Genomic DNA, 21,643 nt, shown 5'->3' on the forward strand with positions numbered 1-21,643 from the left:
TATGTTAGCATAATATAAACAAGCTAACTTTTTTCCACTCGATAAAAGTTAACGTGAGTGTTCTCGGTGGTCAGGAACAAATGTAATCGCATGGCAGGATGCTGTAAAAGGACCAAACTTCAGCCAGGAGAACAACTGAGATGGTACTTTTCTGCATTTCCCAGCACCACTGTCTTTTACAGATGGCTATAGACGCTCACTGTTGGACCTCTGCACTGACTTCCTCCTTATGTGCAGAAAATCTGGATTTGGATTCATCACTCCATAAAATCTATTACCACTGATTTTTCAGTCTAGTTCTTAATGTAATTTGTTATACATCAGTCTTTTCTCCCTCTTTCCCATTTAAGAAGAATCACTTCTTGACAAAAACCCTTCCACTGAGACCATTTCTGATGAGGCTCCAGTGAACAGTAGATGGATCATCTGACGGGCCAGTTTCCTCAAATATATTAGGGACACACCATACTGAGATACCACACCATACTGAGATTGGACAACATTTAAGCTGATAGCACTTCTAAAATACTATTTATTAATACCATTTTATCTGTGGCAGTTTTTCATAGATTTAATTGAGTAAACAAAGGATTTATTTTTACGTCAGATACTAGTAACAAAGTGCTTAAACGATTTAAAATTGCTTCTCTGCTAATCTGTCCATTATTGGTCAACACAACACTGGTTCATCCCTTGTGTGAGATGACTTTTTAATGCTTAATCATTCATAGATCAGTGTTAAGTGGCTTCAAAACAAAAAACATTCCTCTAAAAATATTCAGGTACAAGAACTGAACTGAAAATGAGTGGAAAAAGCAGCCAATGACCAAAGAAAAACATGTCTGGAGAGCTACTGCTCAAGACCAATTAAAAAAAAATAAATGTCTCTATTTGGAAGTAAAATATAAAGAAATGAGGGGTGGCACAAGAATTTTACACAGTAGTGTATTTACCCAAAAAAAAGGTAATCTCAGTCCTTTAAGGTCATAACTTTAACCTTCTATCACTCACTGTTCAACCTTCAGGATTAATAGGCATTGACATCTACTTCAGCAGGGAAACCATGAGTGTTACTAAAATTATTGCATTTAATTTTTGGACCTGGTGGTTCCAGGTTCCTGGTACTGTGCATGCTGCTGGCAGCTGGCATCAGTAATGAAATTAGTTTGACCATGTAAAATATCAGGGCAGTGAAAAAGATCTGCAGTGCAGATATTAACAGACTTTCAATATAATGAAAAGTAGCACAAATGTGAACATGCAATGCACTGAAATACAAGAGTGCTGCAAAAAATGTCTTTGTGAAGAGATTCTGAATGTCGGGTCTTTCTGAATGCTTTCTGTTTTGTCTGAGGTAGGCATTAGCAAACCGTTTATGGTAACTGCATTGCAGCAGATATAAGAACATAGCCCACCTCGCTCTGCAGGATCATGACAGCATGGTTGAAGTGGTGGTGCTCCAGTGTAGCAGAGGTCCCATAAAGCAGAGCGAGAGCTGAGCCCGTCCTGCCAAACACACACACACGCACACGCATATTGGGATCAAAAACGAGGGATAACATAATCAGGATTCAACACATGCAGAGAAACTGATTGAGTTTGGTATGATTTCCTCACCAACCTGTCACCACGTGTTGCAGTACAGAAAACAGCTTGAGAGTCATATCCTAAACTACAGCAAAGACGGAGAGGTTTCACACTGAATAAGATCGTCGTTTAATTTAGCTTCTAAAAAGAATACTCAAGAGAAGTGACACAGCCACAAACGGCGCATGTGAGCTGGATTTAAAATGCAAAAATATCCCACATTTTAGCGCCATCTTTAAATGTTATTTATTACACATGGTAAAAATCAGCATTTCTTATAATGAGGGTTTTACAAATGTGAATTAGTCTGGATTAATAGGTTGAGGTGTACATGCAATTGCAGCAGATCTGTTGGCTGCTCATCCATGATGTGTGTCCTGTTCCACCACATCCCAAAAGTGTTGTTGGATTGAGATCTGGTGACTCTAAGGGCCATTTAAGCACAATGAACTCACTGCTCTGTTCAAGAAACCAGTTTGAGATGATGTGACGAGAAGATGGGTACAGTGTGGTCATAAGGGGATGAGCATGGTTAACAACAATGCTCAGGTAGGCTGCAGACTTTAAACAATGCCAAAGTCAGCCCAAAAAATCTAATTAAGGAAGCAGTACACCACCAGGAGTTTGAACTGCTGCAAGGCAGGTTGAATCCACATCGTCGTGTTGTCTGGCCAGCCTCCTCATCAACAAGACATTTTAACCCAACTGCTCACTTAAGAGTTTCTCTTTTTCAGATCATTATATCACTTTTCTTTCCCATTCTGATGCTCACTTTGACCTTGAGCAGATTGCCTTGTCTACATTGTCTAAATGTACTGGGTTGCTGCCAAGTGATGACATTTGCATTATCAAGCAGCTGAACAGGTGTTGGGCTGCTAAAACCAACACTACTGTGCCCAGCTTGAAAACACTGGGTGCATTCTGAAAGTTAAAATACAATAAAGGAACCCTTAAACTGTTGAGCAGCTGAAATCCTACATGAAACAAGAATAGCGAAAGAAATCTAACTTTCGAAGCTACAATCTCCTCAGCTGCTGTACATTTACCGTGTTATTGAAATAAAAACTGCAACAACGCTGTGATAAATGCCCATTCTTTATATAAACATGTTGCCAGAACAACATTTCTCATATCATTTTCTGATATATTTTCGATCATGTTCCAACATTTTTGAAAATCAGCTTGCACTATAACAATCTTGATGGAAGCAGAAAATATTTATATTCAGTAATTTATTAGCTTTTTTTAATGCACCCAGAGTCAGCAATGTTTACAGTTTCTTCGTTAAGGAGACTCTTATATAAGCCTTAAACAACTTCCGACTTGACTCTTGCTGATCTGAGCTGCACTACTGCAGACTGCTGCAGATGGGAACAGCAGTGTGTAGATTGCAGTATGTTTGTATGTGTATGTGTGTGTGTGTTTCCTTACTTTGCTTGAAAAGCGTTGTTGGTGCCCCTGTGGTCCAAGTCATGGCACACACATCCGACAATAAGGGCTAAGATCTCCACGTCTGTCAGAGTCTCCTGGAAACCTGCTGTCTGATTGGCACAGAGAACAGGAGGCAAATAAGAAATCACACACACACACAGAGACACACACACACACATTCCATGTGCTCCAGAGCTGCATCTATTACTCTATAATTTTATGAAGCTGTAAGCAGTACATTGAATAAAATGAAAAAAAAAAAAACCCCACTAAAACAGCAGCATCATCCAAAACTATATCCCTCTAAAAATGAGGGGACTGCAGTAACATAGCCAAACAGTGAGATTTATGGCTTGGATGAATGGATTCTGGAGGCCATGTGCTGAGTGAGTCACTATAGGTCATTGTGGGGATAGCGGCAAAGATAGCAAGGCCCTCAGCCTACTCATTAAAGCACATGGGAGAAGAGCTGAGGGGTCCACAGGAGCTTACACACTGCTATTTCTTTCCCCTCTGCCAATAATCAATTCAGATGGGATGCCACACATTAATGCTACACTTGATTAAGTGAACTACACTGTGGTGTTTTATACGAGTTTGTGTGCATGTCTGTATGCATGTGTAATTGTGTGAGAGTGTGCGTTACCCCAAGGACCTGATAAATTAAAAGGCCTGCTGGAAAAGCAGAAGTAATTCTCTTGGGGTCTCAATTCAAGCAAACACAGAACTGGCTGTTTGTACAGTTAATAATATAGTGAGTCATCATTTAAATCTCTGTGAGTTCAACGTAGATCAAACTGAAATGTAGTATTACATAAAATAATAAGATTTTAACAATCTTAACATTGATCATAGGGTCATTCATCAGCTGCCTAGTTGCAAGCTGGCTAGTTATTTCCATTCATATTCATGCCAGTGTGCAGCAAAGCTATTGCAACCTTATCTTTTAATGTCTCTCATTTATATGCTACGTTAACTTGATTTTCTGTACATCCAGCAACATCCAGGTCCGTCATTTAAATATACTTACCATCCTATCATATGTCAATCACCGGTATCCTGTGCTCCTATTGGTAGTCCTTTGGATCGTTTTCCTCAAAGTTTAAAAAAGTTTAACTCAGAATCCACCCCTTTCACATCGCCAGTGATTTTTTATCCATGGTTGGCTAAAGGCGCTAAATGCCACTGACTTTCTATGGCCTCTGGTCGCCATGATTATGGTGGTGATAAAAAACTGTCCAACTTTGCTGCAGACATGTTCACAGCTTGGTCTGAAAAATCTTTAATTTCTTCACTAATGTAAACTGCAGAGAGGGATTTTTTTTTTCACTAATTTTATTTGCATTAAAGTTTAAAGTTGTGAATTACTGGGTTTCTTTGCCAACACCAGCACCTGTAGCCTGCTTTGAGGCTTTTTAGTGTGCTTCTAGACCTAGAATTTATGGTGTTGGTACCTTTTGCAGCATTTCCAAGAAGATAATGGGGAAAAATAAAGTAGCTTGCTATATGGTTAACTCTATTCACTGATTGTGCAAGACATTTGTGCACCAGATTTGGGAAGTGAAGGTCATTGAAAATGACAGCGACTTCACGTGACATCAGATGAAATAACCACTGGTTCAATTCAATCCTTTTATTGTGCCCACTGGGAAGCTCGGTTTACAGACAAACTGTCAAAACTTATCCACCAAAAAGAAGGATAAGAAAAATGATACAAAAAAAACAACAAAAAAAACTCAATTTGGTCCAACGAAGTGGACGCAATCAGACTTAAACTTTAAGCTGTGGGACTGAATCATGTGACAATAAACAAAGGGTACAAAAGGGTGGTAGCAGGTTACCTAGGCAACCAGAGCAACTCAAATGTCCACTAGCAGTCAACCATCAGCACCAAAGTGACAAGTGGCAAAATCGCTTTCCCCTTTAGCACTAATCAGCAAAACAAACCAAACTGGCATTAGCTGATAAGTTAGCACTCACAGTCTTGTCTTGAGATAAGTCAATTTTGACACCAAGAAAACAGGATAGTACAATTCTTTCAGCTTCCCACGTAGAGTCTATGCTATACTATGCTAACACCACAGAAACCAAAGAATTCTCACACTCCTCCAACATGATTTTGCTTGGTACTAGCTAGCTACACACTGTGGCACTACCTGAGCAGTGACTGTCCTCTCTTTTTTGCATATTGGTGGTTGTCAAAATCATTAAGGTACAATATCACTACCTACCACTTTGGAGTGTCAGCCATTATCATATCTGTGCTGGTTTTTGCTGGTGTTAATAATATTAAATGTAGTAAAAAGCAGCATGGTTTTTGCTGCAGCGCTTTTTGAAATTCTTCATTCTGTATTTTTTCGTGGCCCAAATAAAATTCCATCACGGATACAAACTTTGGTACGTTGCGTAGGGGAGACCGGGGATAGTTGTAACGTGGGTCAGTTGTAACACTTCCAATTTCTCCAATCAGGGCTAAGTTTCAAATGATGTGACTCAGTCTGTGCATGCCCAACTCAGTTCTGCTATCACATGTGAAAAATCAGCACATTTCGTCAAACACAGACAATTTAACACGAAAAAAAGTTATTTGTATGCCAAAAATTACGTTTTTCTACTTTATTTCAATTTGTAATAGCATTATCTGCTTTGCAGTTAAACTCATCAAACTTAAATTATGTTATTTGTATGTCTATGGGGATATATTCTGTGTGGGTCTTTAGTGCTAATGTTTTAGCCGTTGGCTGTAATGTTAGCTAGTTCATGGCTATAGGAGTCTGGGTCAGTTGTAACAGCAACAGTCTGGGTCAGTTGTAACAATAATGCAGATGTTACAACTTACCACACTATTACTTTAACTTATATTAAACAAGTTGGGGCAACGACATCAGCAGAGAGAGGTTCACTGGTCGCATTTGTATATGCGGTTAATGCCATTGGCAACACAATTCCTCCACTGTTTGTGTTCCCACACATACATTATGCAGACCACTGTGTCAGAGATGGACCAGTAGGAAGTACTGGTAGTGGAAATAAATCAGGATGGGTGCAAGAAACAGATTTCCTCATCTTTCTGAGGCACTTTGCAAACCACACCAAGGTAAGCCATGATAAAAAGTAATGGAATTGCGATGCTGGTGAACAACTACATTTTTTCAGCTCCATTGTTATGTTCAAAATTGGTGCAAGAGTTGTAGGTTATAATGCCCACTGAGCCAATGAGGCCAAACTCAAGAAAGACCAACCAAAATGAATGAAATATTCAGTTGCAGAAATTTCCATAATTTGTCTTTTTTGGGGGGTTGGAATATGTTCAAAAGCTAGATTTCTGCATTCTGTCACACACACACACACACACAGCTACATAAATGGATGTAAGTGCATTCATGTGTTGAATAAACAAAGATTACATGTTAATATTTTGTTAGTACCCTTATTTCATTGTGTTACATTTTACCCCAGGATATGTTAGAACTAACCCAGACTATGGGGTTAATTGTAACATTTCACTCTTCGTGTTTGAGGCCATACCATGCAATGGGTAATTGTGCTGCAGAGAAAATAGCTGCACTATTTAATAGCAGAGACATGTAAATACTTTGCATTACATTTTGAATCCACTACCTTAAAAGAGCTCCAATTTACAGACAGAAATGTGAAAAATGTTACTACTATCCCCGGTCTCCCCTACAGGTGATGTATGTTGAACATCATAGGTGAAAAAAACGCAAATGTAGAATGTAACATCATATTTGCAGGTGGATTGTCAAATAAAGACTATTTATAGGAAATTTTAAAAAAATGACATCTGTAAAAATGGGGTTTTTTGTCTTCTAAATTTATTGTCATGGTCAGCTGTGCTACTGACAGTGAAGGATTAGAGGAGGACCCAAATGCAGATGTGCAGAGGCAGACTGCATTAACTGAAAGTGAGCTGTTTAATGACTGTTTATATTCAAACAAAAAACCAAAACATAAAGTCCAGAAGAGGAAATTCTAAATTATAAAACTACAGGAACATAAAAGCTTGAATAAGCAGTAAGACAAGAGGAACAAACACTCAAACTAAGGACAAAAGGAGACAGCGATTATATGTACACAGAAGTGCAATCGGGGAAGTGGAGACAGCTGGAGAGAGTGAGAAAGCTGAAGTCAATCATAGAGAAGAAGACGAGGAAAGTAAAGCTAAAAGCAAAGTGGAACGAACAACTAACTCTAAGATAGCGAAAACATATGGATATGCAACATAGGATGCATACAAACATATATGTAGATATACGCTACGATCATTATAGCAAACTAATTATTTAATTAAGTTTTCCAGTTATCAATAGCAGTTTATATGGCAACAGCCCTCATATCGTCACTGCTGGTCAGATCAACTTTCTCAAAGCTTTTCTATTCTTATCTCTAACTGTATGTTGAAATGCAATGCCTTGATCTAACTGTGTTTAGAACAGAAAGTGATCAAAAATGAGCATGACCATTACCGTCAGCATGGCAAACATGCACTGGCAAACGTTGAATGCGTGCCTCCAGTTGTGATAGAGAACCATTCTGTAGTTTTTTCTGACAGTCAGCAGCCATCTGCACAGCGTCTGCAGGGTAAGACAGGTGGCGAGATGAGCACATGGGTCAGCGGTCCTCGTGTGGTTACAAAACAGTGTTCGGGGCAATCTCAATCAAGTATTAAAGCAAAGGAATTAAGACAGGGAAACTCAGTGTCCTCACCTCATAGTCAATCTTAAATTTCTGCACCATTCCCAGTTCCATAAACATTCTCAAAGCTGCCGTTATCATGGCGTCAACATCCAGAGAGAAATCATCAAAGGAGAGCTTGTCGATGCCCAGCTCGCAGACCAGGGGGATGTTAGCAGCCTGTTTCGCCATGGCAGGAGGAAACATACAGGACAAGAACAAGAGCAGAAATGAAGATGAAGAAGTCAGAGGATGTTGTGCGATTTTCAGATGTTATACAGAAATATAAAAACATGCTAATTAAGACCCGAAGCTTCATTTGGAGGGGTTTAAGATTAATGAGGGGGATCTACTGGAGAATTTCATTGTTGTTTACTTTCAGAGCTCACTGACAATTGTGGCAACAATAATCATCAGCAGCTTTTTTTCTGTGGTATTCAAACAAAAATATAGGATTCCAATTAAGCATTTTCATATTGAAGCACATCTTCTATCTTTAATCGGTTCTAATGAGCACAACGTCTATCTGATCAGGAGATGCTCTTCCTGACTTGAGTCAGCATTTATAATTGAAGAATTTTGAGCTTTGCAGTCAAATATATCTTAGCAGAGTTAAAGTTTCTGTAAAGCTGTGTTTCTCTTTCCTCTCTATCTGTCTTCTCTAACAACCACCATTGTTTCCTGCGCAAACATTTGCCTTTCTGGCCAGCAGGTATTCTTTAGATCTTAATTCATAGCCCCGGGGTTATGAAATGTCAGCCAGATTTGTTTGCCACTGCCTTTTTCACACCAGTGGAATCCCAGGCAAGCGTGCTCAACAAGGCTACTTATGTAGTGCAGAAAGTGGAGGGAAAGGCAGAAGCAGAGAGCAGTGCTGCATGAGGGGGCTGAAAGATCACACAGGCACACTAGAGAGCAGGGATCCTACTATGCAATAATGGCCACAGGGGAAAATCCTAAACATGAAAGTGCAGGAAAATAGGTCATATCTATTTTTCAGAAATGTCCTGCCAATTAAAAATGTAGTCATTTTCCATATTTTCATCTTTATCAATAATGCATTGTGAATGAATGCTTATTGATTGAGGTAATCCATTCCAAATGCTACAATTAGTTTAAATTCGCAGGGGACTTCTCAGCTCCTATTTATGCTTGTGCGCTGCTGCAGTTCTTTTGAAGCTGAAGTCTGCCAATAATTTCTCTCTTTTGCCATAGATTTTTTTCCCTTCTCATTAAAGTTAATAAGAAATTGTTATTTAATTAGAAAAATATATATCTTAGTTAAAGCACCTACGAGGAAACCAAATACATTGTGAGTATCTTAACTTTCTGTGAAAAAACTTTCATTTTATGTATCAGTAAAAGTTTATCTTAGATGAAACTTTTGTGAAATCGGGATGCAGCAGAATCCTAATACACCTTTAATGTTGGTGTTTTATTTCATATGTCTTAATTAATTATTGATTCTTATTATTGTCTTATTATTATTATTAATTAAGGACAGCATTTAGAAGAACAAAACATTAGATCATGGTAATTATCTGCACCAATACAGACATCAAGAAGCCTCCCTTAAGACCTTTTCTCTTGTCTTACTTCTTGTCTTTGCTTTTGTGATTGTTTGCTTCGGCCTCAATAGTTTCCTCCAATGTCCACTAAACAGTGACTCCAAAAGTTAACCAATCTCTACAAACTCCAAATTTAAAATGACCCACTTTGGTCTTTTTTGGATAATCGGATGCCAATATGATCGATCGCTTGTGGATGCTAGCCGTCAGGTTCGTGATGTACAAAGTTTATATACCTATATACACTCACCTGCACATAATTACATTAAAAACAAATAAGCAGCAACATAACAATAACAACAACCACAGGACAAGAGGGGAGAAACCGTAAATAGGAGATTAGTGGGCAGGAAAGGCCAGAGTAAAGGTGGTTTGTGAGCTTAGATTTAAAAGCAGAGATGCAGGACTTTTTTATGTGAAACTGATTCTAGAACTGTGGAGCAGTGACTACAAAGGCTCTGTCACCCTCTTTTGTTTGAGACATGACCTTGGGTCATATGACAGATCTTTGCCAATGGACCTGAGAGACCTGGGAGCTGATAGAAAATGAATGAGATTGGTGATATAAACTGGGATCTACCCATTAAAAGCCTTAAAAACAACCAGCAAAATCTTAAACTGGATTCTAAAATTGACAGAAAGCTTATGCAGCAAGGCCAGGACTGGAGGGATGTGCTCATATTTCTTAGTACCAGTCAGCAGTCTTGCTGCTGATTTCTGCACCATCTGCAGACGTAGGTATGGGAAGATTAATCCAGACGTGAAGTAATAAAGGTACACATAAATTTTTTTTCCCTGATCATAAGAATGATAATCTCAGTTTTGTCACTGTTTAACAGCTTTAGCAGTTGTTAATCAGCCAACCTTGTTTGTCTCCAAGACAGTCAAGTAGATGCTATAGGGAATCCTGATATTTTACTGGAAGATATAGCTGTAAATCATCAGTATAGAAATGAAAGGCAATGTTATATCTCTTAATATTATTATTAAATGGAAAAAAGTGCAAAGACCCCCGAGGGACCCCACAAGAAACAGGGGCAGAGAATAAGAAAAACTGACACCTTAAGAGAAGAACTGAACCAGCTGTAACCTTAATGCCAACCCATTGTTAAATGCAAGCCAAAAGAATGTGAGTAACAGATCAGTGCTCACTGTCGACAAAGCCATTTCAAGTGCTGTGAACAGCTTCAACGTCTAGCCCCCAATAACTAAGTTGCCAGCTACCATCTTTTTAAAAATGAGGCTTCAAAACAGGATTTTAGTAGCTTTTAGGGGGTTTAGTCCATTTTTTATTTAGAGTCTATGGAAGTTACCTCATTAAAAGAATACCCCACAAGGTGGTGCTTTCTTCCAATGCCTTATAGGTTTTTGATCAGGTTTATTTAGCCAAACTAAATGCTCAGTTTGTAGCTGCAAATAATGAGTAGGATATGGCACAGCATGCTAACTTCTCTTGTGCAGTGGCCAATTTGCATCAGTGCCTCCTTTTTTGTGTTTTTCCAAAAACACAAAAAAAAAAAATATTAAAAAATACTTAAAATAAAAATATAAAAACTTGATTGTGCCACATCTGCAAATCCTGAAAGAAAAACAAAAGTTTCTACTGTGAACAACAGTGAACATCTATTACCTTGAATTTGTCAACTTCAGTCTTGGAGCAAGTGGCATGGTACGACAGAACCTGCAAAATGATGGCACAGTGTCACTCAGTGTACTTTTCAAACCCTTACCAGTAAGGCTCTACAAGACGCCCAGCTGTTGCTGCAGCTGAAAATACTGCCCGTTTGTACGTTTTAGTGGATCATCCAGATGATGACGGTAACACTCACATCTGGAACAGCTTACAAGAGCTGCAATGTCAGCGCTGATTCCATCGCTCATTCCCCGAGAGAAATACTTTGCACAGGCCTGCAGTTGCTTATTTGATCATGTTTATTCAGTGCTACCAGACGCAGTGCATCAACATATTAGTTCACCCAGTGTCTCAATTCTGTTCTCTACTTGTCCTATTTGGAAACAGCAGTGCTAACTACCATAATGCACCTGAAAGCTCCCTATTGTAATCTAAGGACATACTGTAAAAGCTGAATAGTGCTGAATGGCTTCATACCGCAGGGCAGATGAGGGATTGCTTTTCACTGCCTCTCATTAATTTTCAATAAAACCTTTGTGAGAAGGTTATCTACAAAGAGAGATCAGCACTTTTTTTTAATGCGTACATTCTTCTGGAAATATGAGACAAAAAAGAGAAGCCAAGTACAAAAGACCACTGAGAGAGAATAAGTAGGAAGGGAGTTTACATTTTCCATGTAGCAGCTGTTGTTTGCTGGGACTTCTGGTTAAATGTGTTACCCCTGAGCATATGTTGATCGGAACGCAAAGTAAAGATGCCGTTATAGTGAATGAAACAGAAAAATAAATACAGTAGGACTCACAAGCACAAATAAACACGTCAAGCAGTTTGCTTAGCAGTGTTTTTACAAATATAAGTGGATACACAAAAACGCGCTCTTACATCCAAAGCCACCGACTGCTTGGCCCAAGACTTTTTCACCTGGTCGTACATGATGGTGTTGTTGATGCCCAGTCCACAAAAGATCACAAATGCCTAAAAGGATAAAACAGAGAAACTCCCATGGTTTCCAAAATGTTTGGAGAATTGCTAATGCTGAAAAAAATACACAAGCAATTGTAATACCTCAAAAAGACGCTGGTCTGCATCATCGAAGGGTTTCCCATCGAGCCTGTTCAGCACTTGGGCAACACCTGTTACACAAAATAAGTTTACCCATACCAACAGCATAGCAGTAATGCTTTAAGGTTGATACTGGCAGACTAGTATCAGGATCAATATTATGAATTATTAAAGAAAATTAAGGGAAGAGGCAACAATAGTGCACATAAATGTGGTTAAGAAACAAAAGTCTGCAGTGCAGCTATCTCCTGTGTTAAACATTTGGAAATCAGTGAAAACAGAAGAATAAAATGATTGTTTAATAGTGCTGAAGCTGCAAAATAGATAATGTTATCTTTGACCGAAAATCCAGTTATTCTCCACAACCCTGTAGTGGGGTTTAACAAAGCAGTCTTTCCTTTTTAGACCGCTTCTCTCATTGTCTAATCAAAACAGAAAGAACTCCGGTAATAAAGGAGAACATCCAATTAATACAGCAACTCTTATTTCCACATCATTACAATTTTTATTTATCTGCAGGAGGTGAAAGAAGCCTGTCAATGGGATTATGTGTTCATTTCAACGAATAGTGTGAAAAGAATTTACAATGCAACTATGATCAATTTTCATTTTGGTGCCATTAATTTTTAATGCATGGGAAACATTCTCTAAAATCTAATTTTGCTCCTTCTGTATTGAGCTTGTAATTTGTGATGAGTTGCAGCATAGACAAGCTAATTGGTTTAACGAGGCTACATTCCTAGTGCCACAAGTGTTTCATTTAAAAAAAAAACACACACACGCTATCGCAATGATCACAGCACTAATACGGGTTTTTACGCAAACGACTTATGGTCTTGTGTGACTGTACCGTACAATTTATTCACTGCTCTGGTGGTGTCAATTTTGCTTAGAGCTTCACAAAGCATTGGGCCAGACCTGAGCTGCAACCAGCTCAGCACTACATTAATCCAGGAGGAATTACAGTGTATCAAAGAACTAACCTAAACTCAAAGTCATCTTCATCCAGTAACTGGCAATGTTACATTCTGTGAAGCAGCAACCAGAGCACTGTTAACCTATCCCTCTAAGAAAGCACATTTTAATCAAGCTCCACTTGATTGGCTTAGAACAGCAATTATAATGCCAGTTTTTTATATACATTTACCTACAACAAAGAGTTTCTGCTGGTCAAGAAGTTGAATGAACAAAAGTTTTCCAATAATTTTCCTTATAATTTAGATTGAATTCCAGAGGTTATTCATTTTAGCTCCTGTAGAACATCCCAAAAAATAAATGAATAAATAAATAACTATTAGGAGAAGGAGGCCTTTAGTGCTAAATGCTAAATGGAAACAAATTAATGAACTGCTACAGTTTTAGATGCGGGGATAGCCCCTGTGCCGATTCTTTGTACCATAACAGATGTGTTTAAATCTTCTACCCAATGCAAAAATCCCAGAAAAGGTGGAAACAAGCAACAGTGCAGCAATGAGCGCTTGAGTCTATGGCAACTTTCTATAAAGTGGAATCATGTCAAGTCAGATTTAATTTTACAACACAGTTTTTTTTAAAAACAGCTGATCCTGTAAGTGCGGCTGAAATAATAAAACAATATAAATCAAAAGCAATCAAAATGCAGTCTGGTTTAAAAGCCAAAGTATGAAAGTGGGTTTTCAAGCGGCTTTAAAAGTTTCTAATGTTGGGGAGATCCCGATGTGATGTGAAGAGGCAGTTTGTTACACAATTTAGGAGCAGCTTCTGTGAAGACCCAATCGGCTCCATGTTTTATTCTGAACCTCACGACAGCTAGGAGCATCTGTTCACCAGACCCCACCGGTAAAGTGGGAGCATGCAGGGGCAAACAGTGAGGTACGCAGCACCAACCCAGGCAAACACTTAAAAACATACATCCATCCATCCATCCATCCATCCATCCATGTTCTTCCGCTTATCTGGGGCCAGGTCAGCAGCCTAAGCAGAGAAGCCCAGACCTCCCTCTCCCCAGCCACCGCCTCCAGCTTGTCCAGGGGAACACCAAGGCATTCCCAGGCCAGCCAAGAGATATAATCTCTCCAGCGTGTCCTGGGACCGGTACAACATCCGCATCACTGCGGCCGCAGCACCAATCCGTCTGTCGATCTCCAGCTCCCTTCTCCTGTCACTCGGGAAAAAACTAAGAATAAAATCTTAAAATCAAGATTTAATTTTGAGAATCATCTGCATAAAAAGGAAGTGAGGGGCCACGCTTTCTCATGATTGAACTTGGGCCAAGAACAGACACCTGAGGAACCCCACATAAACTGAAACGCTTCTCCCAGTTAAATACAGGGATACTATGGAAATAAAGAATTTAGAAATTGGTCCAAAGTTGGGTAGAACTGTTGGGCTGTGGTTTTTGCATTTTAAGATTGAGAAGGTGCTACAAACGTGATTCAGACTTCAGACAAAACTACGCTGTCAAAACACATACTACACAAATAAATAGGTAGTGTACACAGTGTACTACATTAAAGGGACTAGGGATTTAAGTATAATAAAAAAATGTTTTGTTCTCTCTGTTTATCTGGATAGCAAAATAATTGTTTTGTTTTTTTTTTAAAGATATTCATTAAATTCAGGAAAATAAATCATTAAAAATACCTGGTGAGCCATCTGCTTTTATTAAAGTCAGTTTCAATGATGCATAATATGCTAAGATGGATTTCACTAATCATTATTATTGTTAAAGTATTTATTTTGCTTATATTTTGAATGAGTCTGCTGGAACCTTGCGGATGACACAAGGGCTTTAATTTTTCTAGCTGAGTGTAGCCTTGATATAAGAATTTCATCTTCTGCTGCTTTGTTTGTTTAATGGTTTTTCACTCCAGATCCTCAGGTGCCACCCACACACTGTGTTTCTTCCTCACTCTTTGTGTTCTTCTTCCTCTCCCCTCCCTGACAAATGCACTTACACCTACGCAAAGATGCACACAGGTCTTCACCAACCATCTGCACCAGATATGCTGATCACTTTGCACTCAAATAAAACTAATGGCTTCCCGCGTCAGATCTCAGTGGACTGAATAGAGCCGCTATCGTCGCTCCTCCTTGCAATATCCAGCGCCAAAGCCAGACGAGAGATCAATGATTTATCAGAGTGTCAGTGTGGTGTTAGCCTGGGGCTGATTCACAAACACAAAGCACGCTGCCAGAAGAAGGGAACCACCTCTAAGTGTGGCGTGATGGTGCAGCATGGAGTTAATCATGCAGTCTCGGCTGGACAAATTTTCAAGCCCTCCCCCTCTTATATTCTCTGCCTTATGCAGCAAAAAGGTGCATGCCTGTGCAGTATTAGTGGTAATGAAATTACTGCAATTGAACACAGCATGCAGCCAAAGGTATGTGGAATGTGGTGGTGTTTTATGGCTTGACTTCTTGCTATTGGTTCCAGCTAGGGACCCTTCTACAAATGACTTTTAAAATGATATTTTAGGACATTTTGCATTCCTTTGTAGCAACATAAGCTATCCAGAACCTTAGTAAGTGCCTAAAGACATCCTTTAGTATCTAATGTCATTCAGCCACACCAGAAACTTTTAAACAGAAGAATTTGAGAATCTAGAAGATTTTTTGTGTATGAACTTACCAATAATTTGGTGGTTGCTGTTCCATATAGGGACACAAAGCACTGAGCGGATATGGAAGTCAGAGAACTGGTCTGCCTGCAAAAAGTGGGAGAATAAAACATTATAATTATTCTACATAAAATGTAAATAATAAATGTTTATTTACTTTATTTAAAATGTTTTCATTCTCTTATGTGATCAGTGTTTTGGGTTTTTCTCCTCATCAATATCATGAAAAAATGAGTGAAAAACCTGTTAAATTTGCTTGTAGTTATAATTATTCTTCATTTATACAGTGCAGTTTAAAATAGTCGAAATATAAAACGTGAAACTGATGTACTGCACAGAAGTTTATAACTATAAGCCATAAGTCTATAGCTATTGCTGTAATAGTTCCGAATCACTTTCTTTAAAATCTCCACTTTGGGGCAAGGACATGGACAGAGGATGTGCACTCAAATGCCTTTAAAACAGATTACAACTATTCTGAATGGCTACTGCATTAAACTGATGCATTTGAGACTGATTTTAAGAATATGATTTTATTGTAAGTGCGGCATTGACAGAATACTTCTGTTTGGAAGATCAAGTGCAGTATGCACACTCAGCTGGACACTAGCCAGACTTTTACCCGCCAGCTACACTCTCCATCACCGAAACCCAACGGAGTATTTCAGTTAGTGTGAAAGTATCTTAAGTAGAGCATTTCCTGCAGTGCAATGAGAAAGAACAGCTTCGGAAAATGTACGTTTATGTGTGCAGAGAGCTATAGAGACATTTTCAAGAGGCTTCACCAGCTCAAAAAACTGGCAGCCAGTTTCATCTGTATGAGCACTTCACTATTGTGTGAATCCAGGTTAAATGTTAAACTTAAATAAGTTGCTTAATGTGAAAATTATTAGGAAACCATCGTACATATACACAACATAACCATGTATTTGTCCCAACAGATTGTCAATGTGGAGAACTGTAATGTCTTCAAGTGTCTGACGTAGAAAATTTGCTTCAGACCAGCTAGCATGTGGCATCACATGACTGCTCACAATGCTGTGAAACTTTGAAAACAAAATCACTGTTTGCCACCTGTCCTACTTGGCAGTTTTGGCTCCCCTGCAACTTCCTTCTGTTTTTCAAGTTTTGAAACAGTGAGTTACAAGATATCTTTAGGACAGAGAAGTGGTCAGAACAGGTTTATCCAAACAAAGCAGGGCCACGTGAAAAAGGCCAGAAGTGCACAAGGAAACGACTCTGAAGAGCACAGTGGGCAGATTTAAATCAGGTATGTTTTTATTGGTCTCAGCTTTTTGAATTCACGTTGTATATAATATATCACAATGCAAGACAATCACAGCAGGAGTATTTCATACAAGTCCCACAAATCATTTCACCTTTTTTTTTAAATCCTAGTGATGTGAACTTTAGGAAGTATGTTACTGTGTGGTTACCTCAGCATCAAAGCGAGGATCCTGATAGGCGTCACTAATGTTTACAGGCAGTCCTGTGGAAGCCACCAGCTCCGCAATGCTGTTATTGATGAGCCAGTCTGAGTAAGATGATTTCTCCATGCTGTCTTTGAAACTATGGTCAGAAAAAAAAACAAGATAGATGACAAAAGACTCAACCAGTTCTCAACCAGATTTGTTTAATTAGACTGTGTGAGATGAGGTGAGGATATGTGAAATGAATCCTTGTGACCTAAAGGTTCAAAGGTTCAGTCCCAAAAAACTGCTGTTCAGACCTTTAGAAACAAGCTGGCTTAGAGGGAAAGGTAATGTAGTTAAAACAACTTGTTTCAAGCCGGGGAACAAGCCAGTGTAGAATACATTTATAAAGGATTAACATGAACTGTGATTCACACATAGCTGCTCCAGCAGAGTCCAAGAATAAAACAGGGAGCTGGAAATGAGCACAGGTCAGACCCCCTTTATACGCATTTAGAAATGTTACAATAAGCAAACAATCTTATTTTTAGCTACTTGATTTTTAAAAAGTAATGAAAGTAATGACAAGTTAAGCATACAGTATGAGCTATTTTCTCTCTGCCAGACACCTGCATCACTATTCAGACTGTTTACATCTTATTGCAGGGTGCCATCACTGAGTTTTTACTTTCAAATACGCCAAAGTAAATGTTCAGTGTGGCTCATTTTGTCTTTTAAGGTTAGAAAAAAGACGGAACGACACAGATGTCAGATCTTTTGGATCCCTTTGATCTAGCGATACAGCTGTGTGTAGATGTGGAACCACAGCGCAGCAGTAATAAACCACATGGGTGTGATGGCAATCTGCCTTACCTCCTGTTTCTTTTTTTTTTACTATGTTTCTCTCCTAATTCTCTCTCTGTCTTCCTCGGTTCATCCCTCTCATAAAGGAACATTGTCCTTGTGGGAGTAGCTGGGGATTTTAGGCACATCAGAAATCTTACAGTATCCTCACCTTTTGTCACCGAATGCATTTATTTAATTACACACATAAATTTCACTAGCTCTCTTGTTACTGAGATGAGAACCTTTAAGAAGAGGTGCTTCAGGAATTTGTGCAGTTTTATTTACAAACTGGCTTCATATTTAAAATGTGACAGTAGCAACACATATCGGAAAGGAGCGTGCAGTCAGAAAGAATACATTTCCCAGTCTAGCGGCTGAAAATTTCTTTCATCATCGCTAATTTTTTAATATTGGTATTTCTTGTGTTATGATATTTTTAAATTACTGTTATAGTTACTGTAACTACTGCCTCAAAGTGACCATATCAGTTACAGCAAGTGCAGGACTTGGGGGGATAATTTGTCTTCCTTTTCAGCCTTTTTTTTTTCATCCATAAACATCCTACGCAATATTAAACCTCTCTTTCTCCACTCAGCCATGCCTAGCTGTAGAGAGAAGCTGCAAAACCCAATTAAGCAGGGCTCCCACAGTATGCCTTCTATTCAGAATCCGCATATTACTCCCACAGCACTACATAATAGTCAAATTTTATACATATTTTTTTGTCCTTGATGGACGCTCTGCAGATTCAAAAAGGCTCTGTGCCAAATGCACAGGTGCCATGTTGCAGATATGACTATTTAATGAGAAGGGTAATGGTATGATGAGTGAGGAAATGGAAGGGAAAATTATGGAGGGGGGGGGTTGTATGAGGGTTTTTTTTTAATCAGGCCAAATGTTACCGAGGTGCTCTGAATGAAACATACCTGCTTTCAGTGTCTGCGCTACACTTAGGGGAGAGCAGCTCGAACGACTTGGTGAACTTCACAACCTGAAAGATGCAAAAGGGAAGAAATCACAACAGCTCATGGACATACAAAGTATTTACTGGGAAAAAAGGGGGAAAACAGAAAACAAAAAAACAAGAACGCACATGCGAAAATGCATTGACATATATGACAGGACAGCAGAGAGAAAAACAGTACCGGTGACTCAATGTCCTCCAGCAACTGAACAGAGCAGCGCTCGCACTTAAGCAGTGTCTGTGCACGGTGCATGATCTTCCTGACAATCTTCTCCAGGTCAGTCTGTTCTTCAAACAGGTCATTGACTACTTCCAGGAGTGCCTAAAGACCAGTGACAGAAAACGTTACCACTGGCATTATTCCCAACAATCAAAGGCTGAATAAAAAAAAAAATCTGTCAACAGGTAATAGTGATGACCCTTTGAATAAAGATGTTTTTCCTCGCTCAGCTATTGAAACTTGATTATTATCATTATCTCTAAATCATAAACCAACAGCACGATATAATATGATTACTTTGCCCAATAAAAGAAAATTAGGCCCTTTATCTTAGCGAGTGCCAATCGAATTTAATACACAACCACATAAAAATCATGCGGTTTCTTCTCTACTCACTGAACTGTGCACTCATTATGTTCTCTTCCATCACAGATCAATGCCTGTGACATGAATTAGTGCATCTCTTAACGGTCCCTAAGAGATTTAAATCATGAACCAGGCCCCTTGCTGGATATGTGCCCATCCCCCTCCACAGGTCCACAGAAAATGTCCAGACAGGGCTGCATGCTGCTCTGAGATTCCCACTGCAGTGGCAACAAGTGGGCTGCTGCTGATCAATACTCAGCCTCAATGTCAGCATGAGGGTGGAGGAAGTACCGCTGATCCTAGGGGTAGGTGGGGATTATTATCTTGGTTGGCCCTGTTGCCCTTACCCGACTCCTGTCATACTCCTTCCTTGAGGCGGCAAATAGCTGGGCGTTGGAGATTGCAATACCACAGAAGGGCAGGTACATCTGCAGCACCTGTGGACATATTCAACAGATTTGCTGACTAAATAAAGCAACAGGTTTGAAGCGCTTGTTGAGATGAGACACATAGCCCCCACATTTAATCTTTGAAACTAAACTGTAAGACTTCATGAAACATCGTTTGAAGTAGGAGGTATGCCACAAATAACACATTATTGTTGTATAAAAAAATACAATATAATATTAAATCTCTTTTGACTTATACGGACAGTTTGTTAGGTACACCTGTTCCACTGCTCATTAGCACAAATATCTAATCAGCCAATCACAAGGCAGCAAGTCAGTCCATTGGAATATGAAGACATGGGCAAAATGCCCTGCTGAATTTCAAACCGAGCATCAGAATGAGGAAGAAAGGTAATTTAAGTTTAAATGTGGCATTATTGTTATTGCCAGAAACTGCTCATCTACTGGTATTTTCCCACACAACCACCTCTAGGGTTTACAAAGAATGGTCCATAAAAGAGAAAATATCCAGTGAGCAGCAGTTCTCTGGTCAAAAATACCTTTTTGATATTAGACATGAGTGGAGAATAGCCAGATGGCTCGTAGCTGATAATTAGACAACTCAGAATAGCACTCATTCCAACCACGTTAAGCAGAAGAGCATCTCTGAGCACACAACACACGGATACATACCAGATTTCACTCCTGTTAACTACGGAAGCTGAGGCTACAGTAAGACAACGTAAAAGCATGAATCCATCCTGTGATGGTTCAGTCTGGTTTTGATGGTTTAATGATGTGAGGGATATTTTTTGGCACGTTTTGGCCCCCTTAGTACTAACTGAACATTTAACATTTAACCAAAAGACAAAAGTTTTTGCTTGTTTGTAACTCTTCTCTTTTAGCATTAGGAAATTAAAACACAAGTAATATTTTCATCCAGGAAAAACTTAGCTGTTAAATTAAATTGGAACAAATAAGAAATGGCCTTTCATTGGTGTTATTACTTGCTAGGACAAATAAATCAATTCAACTGACATTTTACCATTTGACCAAATAGTCTGACTTACTGTGCCTTGGGCTCATAACATGAATTCCTTATTTCCCTCATATTTTCTTCACATAAATAATGTAATCACTTGATGTGGTCTGATTGCTGTAGCTAATATGTATGGTATGTATAACCTGAATTGTATTACTGGTTCAGAGTCAAACTACATTCCTTGCTTCCTTACCACAGTTGATTCATAATGAATATCAATACGCACCTTACCTGTATAGAAAGTGCAAAGCAGCGGCTGCAGTGCTACAAAAATATGTCTGTGATGTGAACGTGCGGCTTGAATTCTATATGACCGCAGTTCTCCAACAATGTGGCCTTATCGGTGTGACACTCAGCTCCATAACATTAAATCAATAGAATTTAGGTTGTGTGCTTCCTTGCGCTGCCTCTTTGTTTAGTTGTCAATCTTTAGCATCTGGCTGCTGTGTAAACAATACAATCAGCACAACAGACCCACCAATATTTACCAGCCTTCAGTGTGACCTGAGGGTAGGGACATTACAACAATACATGAATGGGAAGTTACTCAGCTGTCGCCACTGATACGAGGATATCGCTTTCATCTTTCAGAAATTATAATCTATCAGTTCCTCATCAGCTGCAAATGAACATGTGGAGAACACAATGCTAAAGCCTTCTGTGGAAAACTATACGCCTGTACCTGTGGCCTACATGGAAAATATTCTTTTACGTTTACGTACACCGTCGGTTCACAGCACTTCTGCTGCCATGTGAGGTGATAATACCACCTGATGTTACCTACTGAAGTTCAAACCAAGCAACAGTCTTGGGAAGAAAGGTGATTTAA

The 21,643-nt window shown here is 39.1% G+C and overlaps 1 protein-coding gene across 1 annotated transcript in view; it reads right to left on the reverse strand.

Moving 5' to 3' along the window:
• pde11a (phosphodiesterase 11a) overlaps positions 1-21,643 on the reverse strand; it is a 47,909-nt gene that overhangs the window by 14,263 nt on the left and 12,003 nt on the right. The window contains exons 3-14 of the mRNA XM_005723513.1: positions 19,731-19,820; positions 18,979-19,119; positions 18,760-18,824; positions 17,012-17,144; positions 15,587-15,662; positions 11,980-12,047; positions 11,797-11,889; positions 10,912-10,962; positions 7,747-7,893; positions 7,506-7,613; positions 3,019-3,128; positions 1,416-1,506 (exon numbers count right to left, since the gene is read on the reverse strand). Of these exons, the coding sequence (XP_005723570.1) occupies positions 1,416-1,506; positions 3,019-3,128; positions 7,506-7,613; positions 7,747-7,893; positions 10,912-10,962; positions 11,797-11,889; positions 11,980-12,047; positions 15,587-15,662; positions 17,012-17,144; positions 18,760-18,824; positions 18,979-19,119; positions 19,731-19,820 (1,173 nt within the window). The remainder of the gene's footprint in view (positions 1-1,415; positions 1,507-3,018; positions 3,129-7,505; positions 7,614-7,746; positions 7,894-10,911; positions 10,963-11,796; positions 11,890-11,979; positions 12,048-15,586; positions 15,663-17,011; positions 17,145-18,759; positions 18,825-18,978; positions 19,120-19,730; positions 19,821-21,643) is intronic.

This window comes from Pundamilia nyererei, unplaced genomic scaffold, assembly GCF_000239375.1.
Source record: "Pundamilia nyererei isolate P.nyererei 1_Seehausen unplaced genomic scaffold, PunNye1.0 scaffold00009, whole genome shotgun sequence".
NCBI lineage: Eukaryota > Metazoa > Chordata > Actinopteri > Cichliformes > Cichlidae > Pundamilia > Pundamilia nyererei.